General features: G+C 50.9%; 1 protein-coding gene across 1 annotated transcript in view; it reads left to right on the top strand.

Annotated features, from left to right (window-relative positions):
• The window catches only part of LOC144599098 (uncharacterized), a 79,626-nt gene extending 67,836 nt beyond the window's left edge, over nt 1-11,790 (top strand). The window contains exons 4-5 of the mRNA XM_078409817.1: nt 8,376-8,536; nt 11,348-11,790. Coding sequence (XP_078265943.1) covers nt 8,376-8,536; nt 11,348-11,438 — 252 coding nt within the window. The 3' untranslated portion in view covers nt 11,439-11,790. The remainder of the gene's footprint in view (nt 1-8,375; nt 8,537-11,347) is intronic.
• The last annotated feature ends 7,152 nt before the right edge of the window (nt 11,791-18,942 follow it).

The raw sequence follows: 18,942 nt of genomic DNA, 5'->3' as shown, positions 1-18,942 counted from the left end.
CTTGTATACACTGGAATTTAGAAGGATGAGAGGGGATCTTATCGAAACGTATAAGATTATTAAGGGGTTGGACACGTTAGAGGCAGGGAACATGTTCCCAATGTTGGGGGAGTCCAGAACAAGGGGCCACAGTTTAACAATAAGGGGTCATTTAGAACTGAGACGAGGAAAAACCTTTTCAGTCAGAGAGTTATGAATCTGTGGAATTCTCTGCCGCAGAAGGCAGTGGAGGCCAATTCTCTGAATGCATTCAAGAGAGAGCTAGACAGAGCTCTTAAGGATAGTGGAGTCAGGGGGTATGGGGAGAAGGCAGGAACGGGGTACTGATTGAGAATGATCAGCCATGATCACATTGAATGGCGGTGCTGGCTCGAAGGACCGAATGGCCTCCTCCTGCACCTATTGTTTATTGACCTGCCCCGTAAAAGGAAGCACTATCTACACTTCATTGAATCTATGACAATCAAGGATTCAGAGGACATGGGTTTAAGGTTGAGATGGGAACGATTTAATAGGAACCTGAGGGGCAACTTTTTTGCACATAGGGTGGTGGGTGCATGGAGCAAGCTGCCAGAGGGGGTAGTTGAGGCTGGGACTATGACAATATTTAAAAGACATTTGGGCGGGTACATGGACAGGGAAGGTTGAGAGGGATATGGGCCAAATGCAAGCAGGTGGGACTAGTGTAGATGGGGCATCTTGGGCCGAATGGCCTGTTTCCATGCTGTGTGACCGCATGACTCTGTTCACTGCAATGGTAAATAAGGAAGACTGAACCAAGAGGTTTCTTCTGTGGGTAATATATGCGCTATCGAGGCTGCAAACACACAAGGAATGTCATTAATTTTGTGCTGACAGATTCCGCAAACAAGATAAAGATAAATGCAACGCCCCAAAACAATAAATATTCAAGAAATTGGCCAATTTGTCAATAAGTATCCAGACAAACATGAAATGTAAGCAAAACTGTGGCAGAACAGTGATCACGCCCAAAGATGTTCCATTTAAAAAAAATATTTACAAATGGAAAGGAAAGGAAATGCACTTATTAAATATTTTTGGGTTGATATTTGGTGTCAGGGGTAACCTTTCTCACTCTGACCTACGTGGACTCCGAGGTAACTTTGAGTAACTCTACATCTCCTTTGGCACATCACGTACTGTGGTGTGATGTGATGTGTGAATTAATTGTGGGCGGCACGGTGGCGAGGCGGTAGAGTTGCTGCCTTACAGCGAATGCAGCGCCGGAGACCCAGGTTCCATCCCGACTACGGGCGCCGTCTGTACGGAGTTTGTACGTTCTCCCCGTGACCTGCGTGGGTTTTCTCCGAGATCTTCGGTTTCCTCCCACACTCCAAAGACGTGCAGATATGTGGGTTAATTGACTGGGTAAAATGTAAAAACCGTCCCTAGTGTGTGTAGGATAGTGTTAGTGTGCGGGGATCGCTGGGCGGCGTGGACCCGGTGGGCCGAAGGGCCTCTTTCCGCGCTGTATCTCTAAATCTAAAAAATAAATAATCTAAAACAGAGATAATTTCTCCGAGCCAGCAAACTGTACAGCTTTCCCTGATGTAAACAGAAGGCTTTTCCCCCCGGTCTTCCATTTCACTTCCTGCAACTGTGAATGTCTGCTTTGGGGGAAGATTGCTTTCTGATTTATGAGCATCTAAAATGGGCTTGAAGTCATTTATCCTCCTGCAAAAGATGAAAGAGATGCAGCTGTCAAATCCCTTGTCGTCTTAAATCAGGGAGTCAAAAAAAGCAAAAATAAGGCTATCTCCACGCCGTGAGTGGAACTTCAACGTGAAGCCAGCCGCATGTGAAGAGATGAATCCAGACTGATACCACAGTACGTGATGTGCCAAAGGAGGTGTAGAATTGCTCAAAGTTACCTCGGAGTCCATGTAGGTCAGAGTGAGCCCAGCATGTTTAGTTTAGTTTAGAGTTGTCGCGTGGAAACAGGCCCTTCGGCCCACCGAGACCGTGCTGACTTGCGATCCTCGCACACTAACGCTATCCCACACACACTAGGCACTTCTGATTCCCCCTTTTCATTTCAGGTTATTAAATAAACATGGAATTCAAATAAAACTAGTCTCATTAATGGTAATCAAGAAAGTTCCCAAATGTCTTTGGAATCAATCTAGGTAGGTAATGTTTAGTTTAGTTTTTAGAGATACAGCGCAGAAACGCTGTCAATCCAACTCAGTATCCCGTACCTGCCTTCTCTCCATACCCCCTGATCCCTTTAGCCACAAGGGCCACATCTAACTCCCTCTTAAATATAGCCAATGAACTGGCGTCAACTACCTTCTGTGGCAGAGAATTCCACAGATTCACCACTCTCTGTGTGAAAAAAAAAGTTCTCATCTCGGTCCGAAAAGACTTCCCCCTTATCCTTAAACTGTGACCCCTTGTTCTGGATTTCCCCAACATCGGGAACAATCTTCCTGCATCTAGCCTGTCCAACCCCTTAAGAATTTTGTAAGTTTCTATAAGATCCCCCCTCAATCTTCTAAATTCCAGCGAGTACAAGCCGAGTCTATCCAGTCTTTCTTCATATGAAAGTCCTGCCATTCCCAGGAATCAATCTGGTGAACCTTCTCTGTACTCCCTCTATGGCAAGAATGTCTTTCCTCAGATTAGGAGACCAAAACTGTACGCAATACTCCAGGTGTGGTCTCACCAATGCCCTGTACAACTGCAGCAGAACCTCCCTGCTCCTATACTCAAATCCCTTCGCTATGAATGCCAACATACCATTCGCTTTCTTCACTGCCTGCTGCACCTGCATGCCTACTTTCAATGACTGGTGCACCACGACACCCAGGTCTCGTTGCATCTCCCCTTTTCCTAATCGGCCACCATTCAGGTAATAGTCAGCTTTCCTGTTCCTGCCACCAAAGTGGATAACCTCACATTTATCCACATTATACTGCATCTGCCATGCATTTGCCCACTCACCTAACCTATCCAAGTCACGTTGCATCCTCCTAGCATTCTCCTCACAGCTAACACTGCCCCCCAGCTTCGTGTCATCCGCAAACTTGGAAATGTTGCATTCAATTCCCTCGTCCAAATCATTAATGTATATTGTAAATAGCTGGGGTCCCAGCACTGAGCCTTGCGGTACCCCACTAGTCACTGCCTGCCATTCTGAAAAGGACCCGTTTATTGCCGCAGGAAGTACATCCTCTGTTGGGCCTTTTTGACTGTGGAGTCGATGGTGGCCCCCCATTTAAGGTCCCTGGAGATGATGGTTCCAAGGAACTTAAATGACTCCACAGATGTGACTGTGGTGGTGTTGATGGTGAGTGGGGGGAGGGGAGGGGGATCTCTTCGAAAGTCTACAATTAGTTCCACTGTCTTGAGCGCATTGAGCTCCAGGTTGTTGCGATGGAGAATCAGAAGTGGTGTCTGTGCCAAATGTGGTCGGGAATTAGGGTCGCCAATTGTCCCGATTTAGCCGGGACATCCCGTATTTTGGGCTAAATTGGTTTGTCCCATACGGGACTGCCTTTGTCCCGTATTAGGCCCGTGGGGGCGCTGTAGGCCCAGAAACTGTAGGCCCGGACACTGTAGGCCCGGGCAGTGTAGGCTAACGGAGTGTGTTTGGGGAGCGGGGCCGAGTGTGTTTGCCAAACGGAGGTTGCGTAACAACCCGCCTCCCGGCCCGGGCGGCCGCCATTGGTGGAGCGGGAGCACGTGGCCGCTGGCTGGGTGAGGGCGATGATGTCACCTCTTGTCCCTTAATTGGGAGTGAGGAAGTTGGCAACCCCTATCGGGAATGCAAATAGTGGGAGGGAATTCTGACCCGGTACATTCTCCACTGTCACCTGTACGAGGCATGTAGCTTCTTTGGTTCCCTTGTGATTATATTGAATTAGTGGAACAGGATTTTTTAATCAAGTTGTGCAGGAAGGAACTGCAGGTGCTGGTTTAAACCGACGATAGACACAAAATGCTGGAGTAACTCAGCAGGTCAGGCAGCATCTCGGGAGAGAAGGAATGGGTGACGTTTCGAGACGAGACCCTTCTTCAGACTCAACGTCAAGTGAGAGTGTTTGATTGTCATTTGTACGGACAAGGACACAATAACATTCTCCCCTACAGCAGCATCACAGGCTTGTAAATACAGTACACACAGATAATGTAAAATAAAGAAGAAGTCAATAAATTAATAAATCTAACACGAATGCACAAACAATATCCCCAGTCGTTCGTGCAACCGAAGACATTCCATCGCTCACAGCCGACCATCATTCACCACACTTTAGTTTAGTTTAGTTTAGAGATACAGCGCAGAAACAGGCCCTTCGGCCCACCGAGTCCGTACCGACCAGCGATCCCCGCGCACTAACACTATCCTACACACACTAGGGACAATTTACATTAATACCAACCCAATTAACCTCCAGATCTGTACGACTTTGGAGTGTGGGAGGAAACCGAAGATCTCGGAGAAAACCCACGCAGGTCACGGGGAGAACGTACAAACTCCGTACAGACAGCACCCGTAGTCAGGATGGAACCCGGGTCTCCGGCGCTGTGAGGCAGCAACTCTACCGCTGCGCCTGTGTGGAGAAACGCCATTGTCTTTTAGTACACCGCACGCCACTTAGAAACTGCCCCACACCGTGATGATGAGTCAGTGTGACTAATAGACTTGTAGCAACATGTTTGTGTGGAGGTGCAGACATGTGGAATGAGGGACTCATGCTCTGGGAACATTGAGACTGGTGAGGCATGTGGTCAGGGAAAGATTCTTCAGGCAATTTACACTTTAATTTCTGAAATGACACATTTCAGGCCCCATTTGGCAGGTAATAATTGGGAAGAAAACGCTAAACCACAGAGATTTAACCTTTCAACTATAAAGGTTTAACTATCAAAACTCTACGTTTACTTGTAAAAACTATGATTGCAATGAATATTCATGCACTAAGGCTTCAGTCAATCAACATCGCAAACAGCTGTCAGCTTGTGATTTTTAATTAAAATCCAACAGATGTTCTATCTTTACTGCAACTTTATAGATTCAGAGATACAGCGCGGAAACAGGCCCTTCGGCCCACCGAGTCCGTGCCGCCCAGCGATCCCCGCGCACTCACGCTATCCGGCACACACTAGGGACAATTTACAATTTTACCGAAGCCAATTAACCTATAAATCCGTACGTCTTTGGAGTGTGGGAGGAAACCGGAGCACCCGGAGAAAACCCACGCAGGGGGAAGATACAAACTCCGTACAGACAGCGCCCGTGGTCAGGGTCTCTGGCGCTGTGAGGCAGCAACTCTAGCACTGCGCCCCATTTCTTTTGATTTTGGGATGCTGGTGTATCTGGCGTGGACTTGTTTAATAGGGAGGGGATGTGCAGGGACTCCCGCAGTGATGGCGTGGAGTGAGATCCAGCATTTTGACCCTTTCAGGATGAATGACAAGTCCACGCCAGAGGCAAGATGGCGGCTCTTGTATATGGACTCGGTGGGCTGCTCTGTGTACGCTGCACTAACTGGGGTGACCGTGGTTATGTTCGTGGATAGTCTCGATGATCTGTATGCACTGTACCCGGTACACATGACAATAAAGAAACCATTGAAACGGCACGGTGGCGCAGCGGTAGAGTTGCCGCCTCACAGCGCCGGAGACCCGGGTTCCATCCTGACTACGGGCGCCGTCTGTATGGAGTTTGTACGTTCTCCCCGTGACCTGCGTGGGTTTTCTCCGAGATAAACATAGAAACATAGAAAATAGGTGCAGGAGTAGGCCATTCGGCCCTTCGAGCCTGCACCGCCATTCAATATGATCATGGCTGATCATCCAACTCAGTATCCCGTACCTGCCTTCTCTCCATACCCCCTGATCCCTTTAGCCACAAGGGCCACATCTAACTCCCTCTTAAATATAGAGCTCTTCGGTTTCCTCCCACACTCCAAAGACGTGCAGGTTTGTAGGTTAATTGGCTTGGGTTTGTGTACTTGGTATAAGTGTAAATTGCCCCTGGTGTGTGTAGGATAGTGTTAGTGTGCGGGGATCGATCGCTGGTTGGCGCGGACCCGGTGGGCCGAAGGGCCTGTTTCCGCGCTGTATCTCTAAACTAAACTAAACCATCAAAACCATGGAAACCATTGTTGCCTCCATCACAGTGAGGGGGTGTTTGGAGTCACTGGGATGGACGTTTGTGTTGGGGTCATGTGTCTTGTGTTCTTTTTTGTGTGACTGCTATGTAGTTTCGTTATGGTACCTTGGTACCGAATGACAAATAAAGCTCTGTTGAACTGTTGTTGAACTGTATTTGCATCCATACATTAGTGCTGCTCAGTGGAGCAAGAGGCAAGGCTGGAGTGGTAGAGTTGCTGCCTCACAGCGCTAGAGACCCGGGTTCCACCCTGACCTCGGCTGCTGTCTGTGTGTGCGTGCGTGGACTTTGTGCACGTTCTCCCTGTGATCGCGTAGGTTTCCTCCAGGTGCTTCGGTTCCTCCCACACCCCAAGGACGTGCGTGTTTGTTGGTTGTGTAAGAAAATAACTGCAGATGCTGGTACAAATCGAAGGTATTTATTCACAAATGCTGGAGTAACTCAGCAGGTCAGGCAGCATCTCGGGAGAGACGGAATGGGTGACGTTTCGGTCGAGACCCTTCTTCAGACTGATGTCAGGGGGGCGGGACAAAGGAAGGATATAGGTGGAGACAGGAAGATAGAGGGAGATCTGGGAAGGGGGAGGGGAAGAGAGGGACAGAGGAACTATCTAAAGTTGGATTTGTAGGTTTGTAGGGTAATCGGCTCACTGTAAATTGCCCCCCTGGTGTGCAGGGAGTGGATGAGAAGGTGGGACAATGTAGAACTAGCGTGACCGGGTGATCGGTGGGTGGGTGGTCGGCATGGATACAGTGGGCTGTTTCCACACTGTATCTCTAAACTAAACTAAGATAATGAAAAATGTTACGTCCAGCCATCAAACACTGAGAAATGATTCATGTCTGGAAGCCTTTGTGGTTATTTTTTTATGCAGTTGCAAAACGACAGTCCACTGAGCGATAAAATATTGTCTAAGAGTTGGTGTTGACTACGAACGACGCGGAATCTGGAACAAATATCAATAAACGTCACAATGTGAAGGAATGGGAATCACAATGGTGACAAACACAGCCAGTGTCAGATCCTGAAATGACTTCTTTGTTACAAGAATTTATCATATTTATAGCTTTCCCCTCCAATTATTTGTTTACACGAAGCAGTAAATCCATAGATGGCACTGAACTGTATGTTTGTCAAAGTATTGTGTCACGTTTTGACATCCGATAGAATAGAAAACGTACGGGGAGTTAAACTGTGAATAACGATACATGCGATACAATCTCTGACTGCTTCCATTACCTTCTGCTAATATTGCCCCTTGCTACATCTTGTACCATCTTGTACCATCCACAGAAGCTACAGGAGCCTGAAAAATGGAACGTCCAGGTTCACGAACAGCTTCTCCCCTACAGCCATCAGGCTGTTAAACCACAACCTCCAATAAGCTCTGAACTACATAGATTATTATAAGAAAATAACTGCAGATGCTGGTACAAATGGAAGGTATTTATTCACAAAATGCTGGAGTAACTCAGCGGGTCAGGCAGCATCTCAGGAGAGAAGGAACGGGTGACGTTTCGGGTCGAGACCCTTCTTCAGATTATTATTATTATTATCTATATACTAAAACTCTCGTTTGTTTGTTTGTTTGTTCCTGAACTACAGCCAAAACGGTGCACGATAGCACGACAACTGTAGGCCCACCTTACTCACCGTCGTCCCTTTGGTGCTAATGGAAGAAATTTCATTGAAATCGGTGTTATATATTTAAAGTTATTCACATTTCAAAGTTTAAATCTATCTCCTAGGGAGGGATGGGGGGGAGGGAGGGGGGTGGGGGGGAGGGAGGTGGGGGGGAGGGAGAGGGAGGGGGTGGGGGGGGAGGGAGGGAGGTGGGGGGGGAGGGAGGGGGGAGGGGGAGGGGGTGGGGGGGAGGGAGGGAGGTGGGGGGGAGGGAGGTGGGGGGGAGGGAGGGGGAGGGGAGCGAGGTGGAGGGGAGGGAGGTGGGGGGTGGGGGGGAGGGAGGGGGAGGGGGTGGGGGGAGGGAGGGGAGGGGGTGGGGGGGAGGGAGGGAGGTGGGGGGGAGGGAGGTGGGGGGAGGGGAGGAGGATGGATAAGGGGGGTTGAGGGGGAAGGGGAAGTGGGGAGGGGGAGGGGAGTAGGAGAAGGAGAAGGAGAAGGAGAGGGTGCTACACAAATGCAGGAGAGGTTTGGGCCCTTCGGGTCCACTTGTTCTAGTTATTATTATTATTATTATGATTATGATTATGATTATTATTATTGTTGTTGTTTACAGTGCACTATGTTTCCATGTTGTGTTGTGCTGCTGCAAGTTGGAATGCCATTGTTCTACCTGGGACACACGACAATAAAACACTGTTGCCTCTTGACTCTGGACTGTTGGAAGCTGGGACTTGTTGGCCATCCCACTGAGCATTCCCTGACCACAATGTCCACGTGAGTATCGCCAGTGCACATGAGTTAGCTGTTCGACGTTTTCAAGCTACGTAGAACAGTACAGCACAGGGACAGGCCCTTCGGCCCACAATGTCCGTGCCGAACGTGATACCAAGCTAAACTAATCTCCTCGGCCTGCACGTGATCCATACCCCTCCATTCCCTGCTTGTCCATGTACCCAACCCTTCAACGCCTCTATCGTATCTGCCTCCACCACCACCCCCTGCAAGTTGTTCCAGGCACCCACCATCCTCTGTTTAACAGGATTTGCCCCATACGTCTCCTTTAAGCTTTGCCCCTTCCACCCTAAAGCTAATCCCTCGAGTCATTGTCATGTCCGCCCTGAGAAAAAAGGTTCTTACTGTCTACCCTATCTGTGCCTCTCATCATTTTATATACTTCCGTCAGAGGTGGCACGGTGGCGCAGCGGTAGAGTTGCTGCCTCACAGCGCCAGAGACCAGGGTTCGATCCTGACTATGGGTGCTGTCTGTACGGAGTTTGTACGTTCTCCCCGTGACCTGCGTGGGTTTTCTCCGGGCGCTCCGGTTTCCCTCCCACACTCCAAAGGCGTGCAGGTTTGTAGGTTAATTTGGCTTTGGTGAAAAGTGTCCCTGGTGTGTAGGATAGTGGCAGTGTGCGGGGATGGCTTGTGAGCTCAGTGGGCCGAAGGGCCTGTTTCCACACGGCAGCTGTGAACTAAACTAAAAAGGTCTGCTGGCAAGTGGCGGTGAGATGATTAATTCCACATCACCGTATTTACACTAATCGAGGCTCCTGCCAGTGGGGGAGGGGAGGGGGAAGGGAAGGGAAGCAAAACCGGCTTCTCATGACCACATGTTTGTGTCTTGGGAGCGTCCCTTGGTTAGGAAGAGGAAGTGGAATGTAATGAATGGTGTAATTATGATGTGGAGCAAGGAACTGCTGATGCTGGATTAAACCGAAGACAGACAGACACAAATGGCTGAGTAACTCAGCGGCTCAGGCAACACCTTAGTCTGAAGAAAGGTCTTTGACCGGAAACCTTCTCTCCAGAGTTGCTGCCTGTCCCGCCCGCTGAGTTACGCCAGCATTTTTGTGCCTGTCTTCGGTGTAATTATTATGCTTTATAATTGGTAGCTTAACGTTCTGCTGGTTCATTCGACAGGCAGAATGATTCTCATTTTATTTCATGCTTTTGCCTTGCCGTGGGCTGGGGATAAGTGTGGAGGAGAGAGAACAATAATGTCCTATTTATGTTTTTATATCAATCTGGAGAGAGACACACACACGAGGAACTGCAGGCGCTGGAATCTTAAGTAAAACACAAAGTGCTGGAGGAACTCGAAGGGTCAGGCAGCATCTGTGGAGGGAATGCATAGGCAATGTTTCGGGTCGGGACCCTACTTCGGACTGTTGGTGGAGGGGGGGAGAAAGCAATCTGGAAAGGAGAGGTGGGGGGGGCAGGATAAAGCTTGGCAAGTGATAGGTGGATACAGTTGCTTGGCAGATGGATGGCCAGCGTGCAGAGGTGCGAGGAGACCGTAGGGTGTCAGATAAGGAGGGAAGAGGAGCGGGGGAAGCGTACAGCCGGAGGGAGGGAAGATCTGAGGCCGAACCCCCACCCAGAAGGGTTGCCTGTCCACGCTCCCTGAGATGCTGCCAGACCCGCTGAGTTGCTCCAGCACACTGGGCCTTTCTTTGGTGTAAACTACGTCTGCAGTTCCTTGTTGTTACATTTATTGCTCTTGTGTTTATCGTGGGGACAGAGCGGGCGGGCGGCACGGTGGCGCAGCGGTAGAGTTGCTGCCTTACAGCGCTTGCAGCGCCGGAGACCCGGGTTCCATCCCGACTACGGGCGCCGTCTGTACGGAGTTTGTGGGTGGGTTTTCTTCGAGATCTTCGGTTTCCTCCCACACTCCAAAGACGTGCGGGTTTGTAGGTTAATTGGCTTGGTATAAATGTAAACATTGTCCCTAGTGTGTGTGTGGGATAGTGTTAGTGTGCGGGGATCGCTGGTCGGCGCGGGCTCGATGGGCTGAAGGGCCTGTTTCCTCGCTGTATCTCTAAACTAGACTAAACTAAACAGACAGCACTGGTGTTTGGGTACAGCACGGAAACAGACCCTTCAGGCCACCGAGTCCACGCCGACCGGCAATCACCCCTTCACATTAGTTCTAATTCCTACTTGTTGTACAGGGCCCTAGTGAGACCGCACCTGGAGTACTGTGTGCAGTTGTACAGGGCCCTAGTGAGACCGCACCTGGAGTACTGTGTGCAGTTTTGGTCTCCAAATTTGAGGAAGGATACTCTTGCTATTGAGGGCGTGCAGCGTAGGTTTACTAGGTTAATTCCCGGAATGGCGGGACTGTCGTATGTTGAAAGACTGGAGCGACTAGGCTTGTATACACTGGAATTTAGAAGGATGAGAGGAGATCTTATCGAAACGTATAAGATTATTAAGGGGTTGGACACGTTAGAGGCAGGAAACATGTTCCCAATGTTGGGGGAGTCCAGAACAAGGGGCCACAGTTTAGGAAAAAGGGGTCGGCCATTTAGAAGTGAGATGAGGAAAAACCTTTTCAGTCAGAGAGTTGTGAATCTGTGGAATTCTCTGCCTCAGAAGGCAGTGGAGGCCAGTTCTCAATGCATTCAAGAGAGAGCTAGATAGAGCTCTTAAGGGGGTCAGGGGGTATGGGGAGAAGGCAGGAACGGGGTACTGATTGAGAATGATCAGCCATGATCACATTGAATGGCGGTGCTGGCTCGAAGGGCCGAATGGCCTCCTCCTGCACCTATTGTCTAATTTCCAATTCACTCCCTGCACACTCAGGGCCGAAGGGCCTCCAAACCCCATGTCTGTGGAACGCAAACGGAAACGGGAGCACTTGGAGGAACCCACGCTGTCACAGGGAGATGTCTGAAGAAGGGTCTCGACCCGAAACGTCACCCACCCCTTCTCTCCAGAGATGCTGCCTGACCTGCAGAGTTACTCCAGTATTTCGTGTCCACCTTCGGTCACATGGGGAACGTGCAAACTCCACGCACACAGCAGCCGAGGTCGGGATTGAACCCGGGTCTCAGGGGCTGTGAGGTAGCGGCTCTACCACCTGTGCCACTGTGTTGCTCTGAGAATTTTAATACTGAAAGGACTCATTTAGTAGCAGTTATCAAAGGATCCCTTGTGGAAACACGGCTTACAAATGTATGTTCAATATAACTCCAGTTGTGTTATTGCCTGTTCCTACTGCAGCAAAGTCCAGAGGGGGTTAACATGTCCGGCTGAATGTTGATAAAACACTGAAGACATTCCCATTGCCTCTCGTTATTGTCTATACATTTCTGGATTGAACTGAATCAAATTCCCCGGTTGTTATCTGACACTAAACCAGCGGCTGTGAAATCTTGGCACCCACTTCAACCACAGCTGCATTGTCACCCTCCCATTCACTCCACAGACAGGAACATTTTTATCACTGCTACGCAAAACTTCTTATCTCTTCTCCATTCCTTTCAAATTTGTAAACCAAGCAGCACCAATCATCTCCTTACCTGAGTCATAACATCACATATGAGCAATACAGTTCTCACAACAATATGGTTTAGTTTAGTTTAGAGATACAGTGTGGAAATGGCCCTTCAGCCCATCGAGTCCGTGCCGCCCAGTGATCACCCCGTACAACAGCACAATCCTACACACCAGGGACGATTTACAGAAGCCAATTAACCTACAAACCCGCACGTCTTTGGGATGTGGGAGGAAACCGGAGCGCCCGGAGGAAACCCACGCGGTCACGAGAAGAACGTACAAACTCTGTACAGACAACACCCGTGGTCAGGATGGAACCCGGGTCTCTGGCGCAGTGAGGCAGCAACTCTACCGCTGCGCCACCGTGCTGCCCACTGCCCCAAACAGTCTGATATATTGACATTCACAACACAGGGGGCCCCCATCTTTGGCCAACAACACTGCAGCCTCTCCGACGCTTGAGATATCTCACACCACAGCTCACGTGAGAGTCGTGAGGCAAGTGACATGAGAAGATCTGAGACCACAGAAACACGGCTAGAGTGTAGCACTGGGGAGCAGCGAGGCAGTCAAAAATAGCACAGCAGCCGGGAACCAGAAAACAGACATCCTCTGTGCCCTGAAGCGGCCTAACCACCAGGCCCCCTTAACTCACGGAGCAATGCAACCATTCAACTCGGCGACACTCCCAGCTAAGGGGAGCATTGTCCCAGCATGCCGTGCCCCGGCACAATGTGGTACCGATGCTGGGGGTCTCGTGCGTCACGGTGGCGCAGCGGTAGAGTTGCTGCCTTACAGCGAATGCAGCGCCGGAGACCCGGGCTCCATCCCGACTACGGGCACCGTCTGCACGGAGTTTGTACGTTCTCCCCGTGACCTGCGTGGGTTTTCTCCGGTGTGGGAGAGTTTGTAGGTTAGTTGGCTCAGTAAATGTAAAAATTGTCCCTGGTGTGTGTGTGTAGGATAGTATTAATGTGCGGGGATCGCTGGACGGCGCGGACTCGGTGGGCCGAAGGGGCCTGTTTCCGCACTGTATCTCTAAACTAAACTAAACTAAACTCTACACTAAACTCTAAACTAGGATGGCACGGTGGCGCAGCGGTAGAGTTGCTGCCTTACAGCGAATGCAGCGCCGGAGACTCAGGTTCGAACCCGACTACGGGCGCCGTCTGTACGTAGTTTGTACGTTCTCCCCGTGACCTGCGTGGGTTTTCTCCGAGATCTTCGGTTTGCTCCCACACTCCAAAGACGTGCAGGTTTGTACGTTAATTGACTGGGTAAATGTAAAAATTGTCCCTAGTGGGTGTGTAGGATAGTGTTAGTGTGCGGGGATCGCTGGGCGGCGCGGACCCGGTGGGCCGAAAGGGCCTGTTTCCGCGCTGTATCTCTAAACTAAACTAAACTAAACTCTACAAGGCACGGGTCAGGCCGCATGTGGACTATCGCGAGCAATTTGGGGCCCTGTATCTGAGGAAGGATGTGCCGGCTCTGGAGAGGGTCCAGAGGAGGTTTACAAGAACGATCCCTGGGATGAGTGGGTTAACCTATGATGGGCGTGTGTCGGCACTGGGCCTGCACTCGCTGGAGTTTAGATGGATGAGGGGGGACCTCATTGAAACTTACTGAACGGTGAAAGGGCCGGATAGAGTGGATGTGGAGAGGATGTTTCCACTAGTGGGAGAGTCTGGGACCGGAGGCAGGGGCGGGGCAGAGCCTGGTGAGTGATAGGTGGGTACCGGTGTGGTGGGTGATCGGCAGATGGGTGACAAAGGGTGGAGGTGAAAAGGAGGTAAAAGAGAGTGAGGTACGGAGAGAGAAGAGAGAGGCGTAAAGCTTCAGGGGTACAGCGTGGAGACAGGCCTTGCAGCCCACCGAGTCCCACAGCGACCGGCCAGCCATCCCCGTTCAGGCGGCACGGTAGCGCAGCGGTAGAGTTGCTGCTTTACAGCGAATACAGCGCTGGAGACTCAGGTTCGATCCTGACTACGGGTGCTGCACTGTAAGGAGTTTGTACGTTCTCCCCGTGACCTGCGTGGGTTTTCTCCAAGATCTTCGGTTTCCTCCCACACTCCAAAGACGTACGGGTATGTAGGTTAATTGGCTGGGTAAATGTAAAAATTGTCCCTAGTGGGTGTAGGATAGTGTTAATGTACGGGGATCGCTGGGCGGCACGGACTTGGTGGGCCGAAAAGGCCTGTTTCCGGCTGTATATATATGATATGATATGATATGATTAGCTCTCTGCTGCACACAATGTACGGAAGCCAATTAACCTACAAGCCTGCACGTCTTTGGAGTGCGGGAGGAAACCGGAGCGCCCGGAGAAAACCCACGCGGTCACAGGAAGCACGTCTAAACTCCGCACAGACAGCGCCCGTGGTCGGGATGGAACCCGGGTCTGTGGCGCTGTGAGGCAGCAACTCTACCGTGCCGCCCATTCCTTGCTCCCTGTCCCCTTCCACTTATTGAGCTGGCTGGCATGGTGTGGTAGGTAGGTAGCCTGGCCTTCCAGGTAGCCTGGCGTTCCAGGTAGCCTGGCGTTCCAGGTAGCCTGGCCTTCCAGGTAGCCTGGCCTTCCAGGTAGCCTGGCGTTCCAGGTAGCCTGGAGTTCCTGCATCCAGTGGCTCTCAGAGATCCTTATCTCTGTGACTCCCTCTCCCCCGACTCTCAGTCTGACGAAGGGTCTGGACCCGAGACGTCGCCCATCCCTTCCCTCCAGAGGCGCTGCCTGACCCGCTGAGTCTTGCTCCAGCAGTTTTCTGTCTGTATTCCGCCAGGTTGTGTGTGTGTGTCTGGGCTGCTGCCTGAGGTAACGCAGGCTGCCTGGATGTTATGGAAACATAATCGACGGAGCACTGAATGAGTTAAGGAGAAGGGAGAGCTATAACAAGATCACGGGCACCAGGCGTATAAACAGCAACATACTGTGTACAAGGTTAACTCAACCATCCCCCCTCGTTGTGGAGAAAGCCAGCCCACACAACACAACACTACACACAGGCACAGAACACATCCTTTATTTCTCCTGTCGAATGACCTATTAAGTAATACATATTTTCCCAAGGTTGCTAAATGCTGAGCTGCTGTAAGCATTGGTTTGGCGGGCAGCCAGAGAAGCTTCTAGATGCTGTGGCGTGCGAGAGTCTTTGAGGTCAGGCTCCACAGTATGTCTGTGGGGTGTAGGGGGAAGGGAGCGAGGAAGGGGAATTACAACGATCGTTATCTTGCACAAAGTGGAGCAGTTGTTATTAATATGTGGACCAGATCAATGGCAATGGTGTGGTAACTGAGCTGGAGAAAGGCATACAGCTCTTACAATTACAAAGCACACTGGTGGGAGCAGGAGGGCGGAGAGAGAGGGAGGGATAGAGGGATAGAGAGAGGGGGGAATAGAGAGAGAGAGTGAGAGGGAGAGGGATAGAGAGAGAGAGAGAGGGGATAGAGAGAGAGAGAGAGAGAGAGAGAGAGAGAGAGAGAGAGAGAGAGAGGGGGGACAGAGAGAGAGAGAGAGAGAGAGGGAGAGGGAGAGGGAGGGGGATATATATATATAGAGAGAGAGGGAGGGAGGGAGGGATAGAGAGAGAGAGAGAGAGAGAGGGAGAGGGAGAGGGAGAGGGAGAGGGAGAGAGAGAGAGAGAGAGGGAGGGAGTGAGAGGGAGAGGGAGAGGGAGGGAGAGAGAGGGAGAGGGAGGGAGAGGGAGAGGGAGAGGGAGAGGGAGAGGGAGAGGGAGAGGGGGAGGGAGAGGGAGAGGGAGAGGGAGAGGGAGAGGGGGAGGGAGGGAGAGGGGGAGGGAGAGGGAGAGGGAGAGGGAGAGGGGGAGGGAGAGGGAGAGGGAGAGGGGGGGAGAGGGAGAGGGGGAGGGAGGGAGAGGGAGAGGAGAGGGAGAGGGAGAGGGAGAGGGAGAGGGGGAGGGAGAGGGAGAGGGGGAGGGAGAGGGAGAGGGAGAGGGAGAGGGAGAGGGAGAGGGAGAGGGAGGGAGGTGTGTTGGTGCAGACTCTACTACCCTTCCCCCTACTCTACAGCAGTCTGCCGTGAGGCCCGGGCGATGTCCTGAGGCATAGCTGGCTGCTTCAGGCTGATGAAGAATAGTTGCGAGATGCATCTGTCAGCGTGTGTCATTGCCGGTGGTTGCTCACAGAGCAGTCCCACTGGAGCTCCCGATTACCGTGAGATAACCAGTGAACACAGGGCCTCCTCGCTGTCTCTCACTCATTCCGCGAAATAGAACGGTCCTGGTCGGCAAGCAGCAGCATTTCTTTGGCATTTTAGTCAGTCATTAAAGAGCGGTGAGTGGCGTACAGCATGGTGAGAGGAACTCAGCGGCTCCACAGATGCACAGAGTCTCGAGGTGGATCGAGGAGCACACTCTACGACTCTGTGACTAACACAGGACAGTACAGCACTGGGACAGGCCATTCGGCCCGCAGAGTCCCTGCCGAACACGACGCCAAAATCACGTGCTGGCCATCTTTCAGTCTGAGGCCACTCTACATTTACAATCAATCAAGCAACCTGTGTCATCTGTGCGCAGTTTTGGTCTCCAAATTTGAGGAAGGATATTCTTGCTATTGAGGGCGTGCAGCGTAGGTTTACTAGGTTAATTCCCGGAATGGCGGGACTGTCATATGTTGAAAGACTGGAGCAACTAGGCTTGTATACACTGGAATTTAGAAGGATGAGAGGAGATCTTATCGAAACGTATAAGATTATTAAGGGGTTGGACACGTTAGAGGCAGGAAACATGTTCCCAATGTTGTGGGAGTCCAGAACCAGGGGCCACAGTTTAAGAATAAGGGGTAGGCCATTTAGAACGGAGATGAGGAAAAACCTTTTCAGTCAGAGAGTTGTGAATCTGTGGAATTCTCTGCCTCAGAAGGCAGTGGAGGCCAGTTCTCAATGCATTCAAGAGAGAGCTAGATAGAGCTCTTAAGGATAGCGGAGTCAGGGGGTATGGGGAGAAGGCAGGAACGGGGTACTGATTGTGGATGATCAGCCATGATCACATTGAATGGCGGTGCTGGCTCGAAGGGCTGAATGGCCTCCTCCTGCACCTATTGTCTATTGTCTATTGCGGGAGGAAAACTTAGATGTGCCGCTGTGACCTCCCTGGGTAGACCGGAATAAAGCCCGAGACTCCTTGAGGAAGCAATTTTGAAACGTGAAAAATATCTTGCATTGAGCGTATGTTTCATTATAAATTCCTTAATTAATATCGGAGGAAGAGGCAGGGCCATTGCAATAGGTGGAACACCGAGGGTACGCAGCAGGGATGGGCCCAATCACACCGGCACCTAACGCTTAGTTTCATTGTCACGTGTACCGAGGTACAGTGAAAAGCTTTTGCTGCGCGCTAACCAGCCAGCTGAAAGACAATACATGATCACAATCCCTCGATTTACAGTGTACAGATACATGATAAGGGAATAACGTTCAGTGCGAGGTAAAGCCAGCAAAGGCCGACCAAGGATAGTCCGAGGGTCACTAATGAGGTGGATGGCAGTTCAGCACTGCTCTCTGGTTGTGGTAGGATGGTTCAGTTGCCTGGTAATAGATGATAAGATGGATTCATCAGCTAATGTCTTCCAAATGCATGTAATGATGGTGGAGGCTCCTTGTGCTGCTGGACTTTGTGGGGCAGAGTCCGGTGGGGACACCCCTCAAACAAGGGAAGAGAGACCACCCCAGGGGTCCACATGAGTCAGGTTCAGGGACAGTTTCTTCCCGGCTGTTATCAGGCAGCTGAACCGTCCTACCACCCACTAGAGAGCGGTCCCGAACTACTATCTACCTCATTGGAGACCCTCGGACTATCCTTGATCGGACTCTGCTGGCTTTACCTTGCACTGAATGTTATTCCATGTACATTCCTGTATCTGTACACTGTGTAATCATGTATATTCTTTCCGCTGATTGTGCGGCACGGTGGCGCAGCGGTAGAGTTGCTGCCTTACGGCGAATGCAGCGCCGGAGACCCGGGTTCCATCCCGACTACGGGCGCCGTCAGTACGGAGTTTGCACGTTCTCCCCGTGACCTGCGTGGGTTTTTCTCCGAGGTCTTCGGTTTCCTCCCACACTCCAAAGGTGCGCAGGTTTGTAGGTTATACGGCTGGGTAAATGTAAAAATAAATTGTCCCTAGTGGGTGTAGGATAGTGTTAATGTGTGGGGATCGCACATAAAACAAAGCCTTTCACTTCACGTGGGTACGCGTGGCAAAATAAACCGAAACCGATTTGCTACAGTTCGTCTCTAGAGATACAGCGTGGAAACAGGCCCTTTGGCCCATCGAGTCCGTGCTGACCAGCGATCCCTGCACACTAGCATTATCCTACACGCTAAGGTCAACTTACATTTACTGAAGCCAATTAACCTACAAACCTGCACGTCTTTGGAGTGTGGGAGGAAACCGGAGATCTCTGAGAAATCCCACGCAGGTCACGGGTCAGGACGGCGGCGCCCTTAGTCGGGATGGAACCCGGGTCTCTGGCGCCATGAGGCAGCAACTCTACCGCTGCTCCACCGTGCCGCACCATAGTTAATTGGGAGACGGTTTGTGTCACAGTTAGACTGTGCTGACCGGTGGAAAGAGTGGATTGTTAGGTTGATCGATGTGTTGCAAACAAAGGGACAGTTTTGTGCTGAATGTCGTTGACCTTTTTAAACGTTGTTGTAGCTTCGGCCAGCTGACAACATTGAAAGTGGTTCATCACATGGCTGGTGTGTGGAGTAGGACAATCTGTGGCGAATCAGGCAGCACGATACTCATCACAGAATACTCATCCCTTCTGCTGCTCGACAAATACTATCCTGATCGAGTAATGAAACCTAGTTTGCCTCTCCTAATTGATAAAATGATGAAACCTGTGAAACGATAACCAGAGTTTAAACCGAAGATGGGCA

Source organism: Rhinoraja longicauda, chromosome 13, assembly GCF_053455715.1.
Source record: "Rhinoraja longicauda isolate Sanriku21f chromosome 13, sRhiLon1.1, whole genome shotgun sequence".
Classification (NCBI taxonomy): domain Eukaryota; kingdom Metazoa; phylum Chordata; class Chondrichthyes; order Rajiformes; family Arhynchobatidae; genus Rhinoraja; species Rhinoraja longicauda.
The sequence above is the reverse complement of the archived record's forward strand: the minus strand, read 5'-3'. Positions and strand labels throughout refer to the sequence as shown.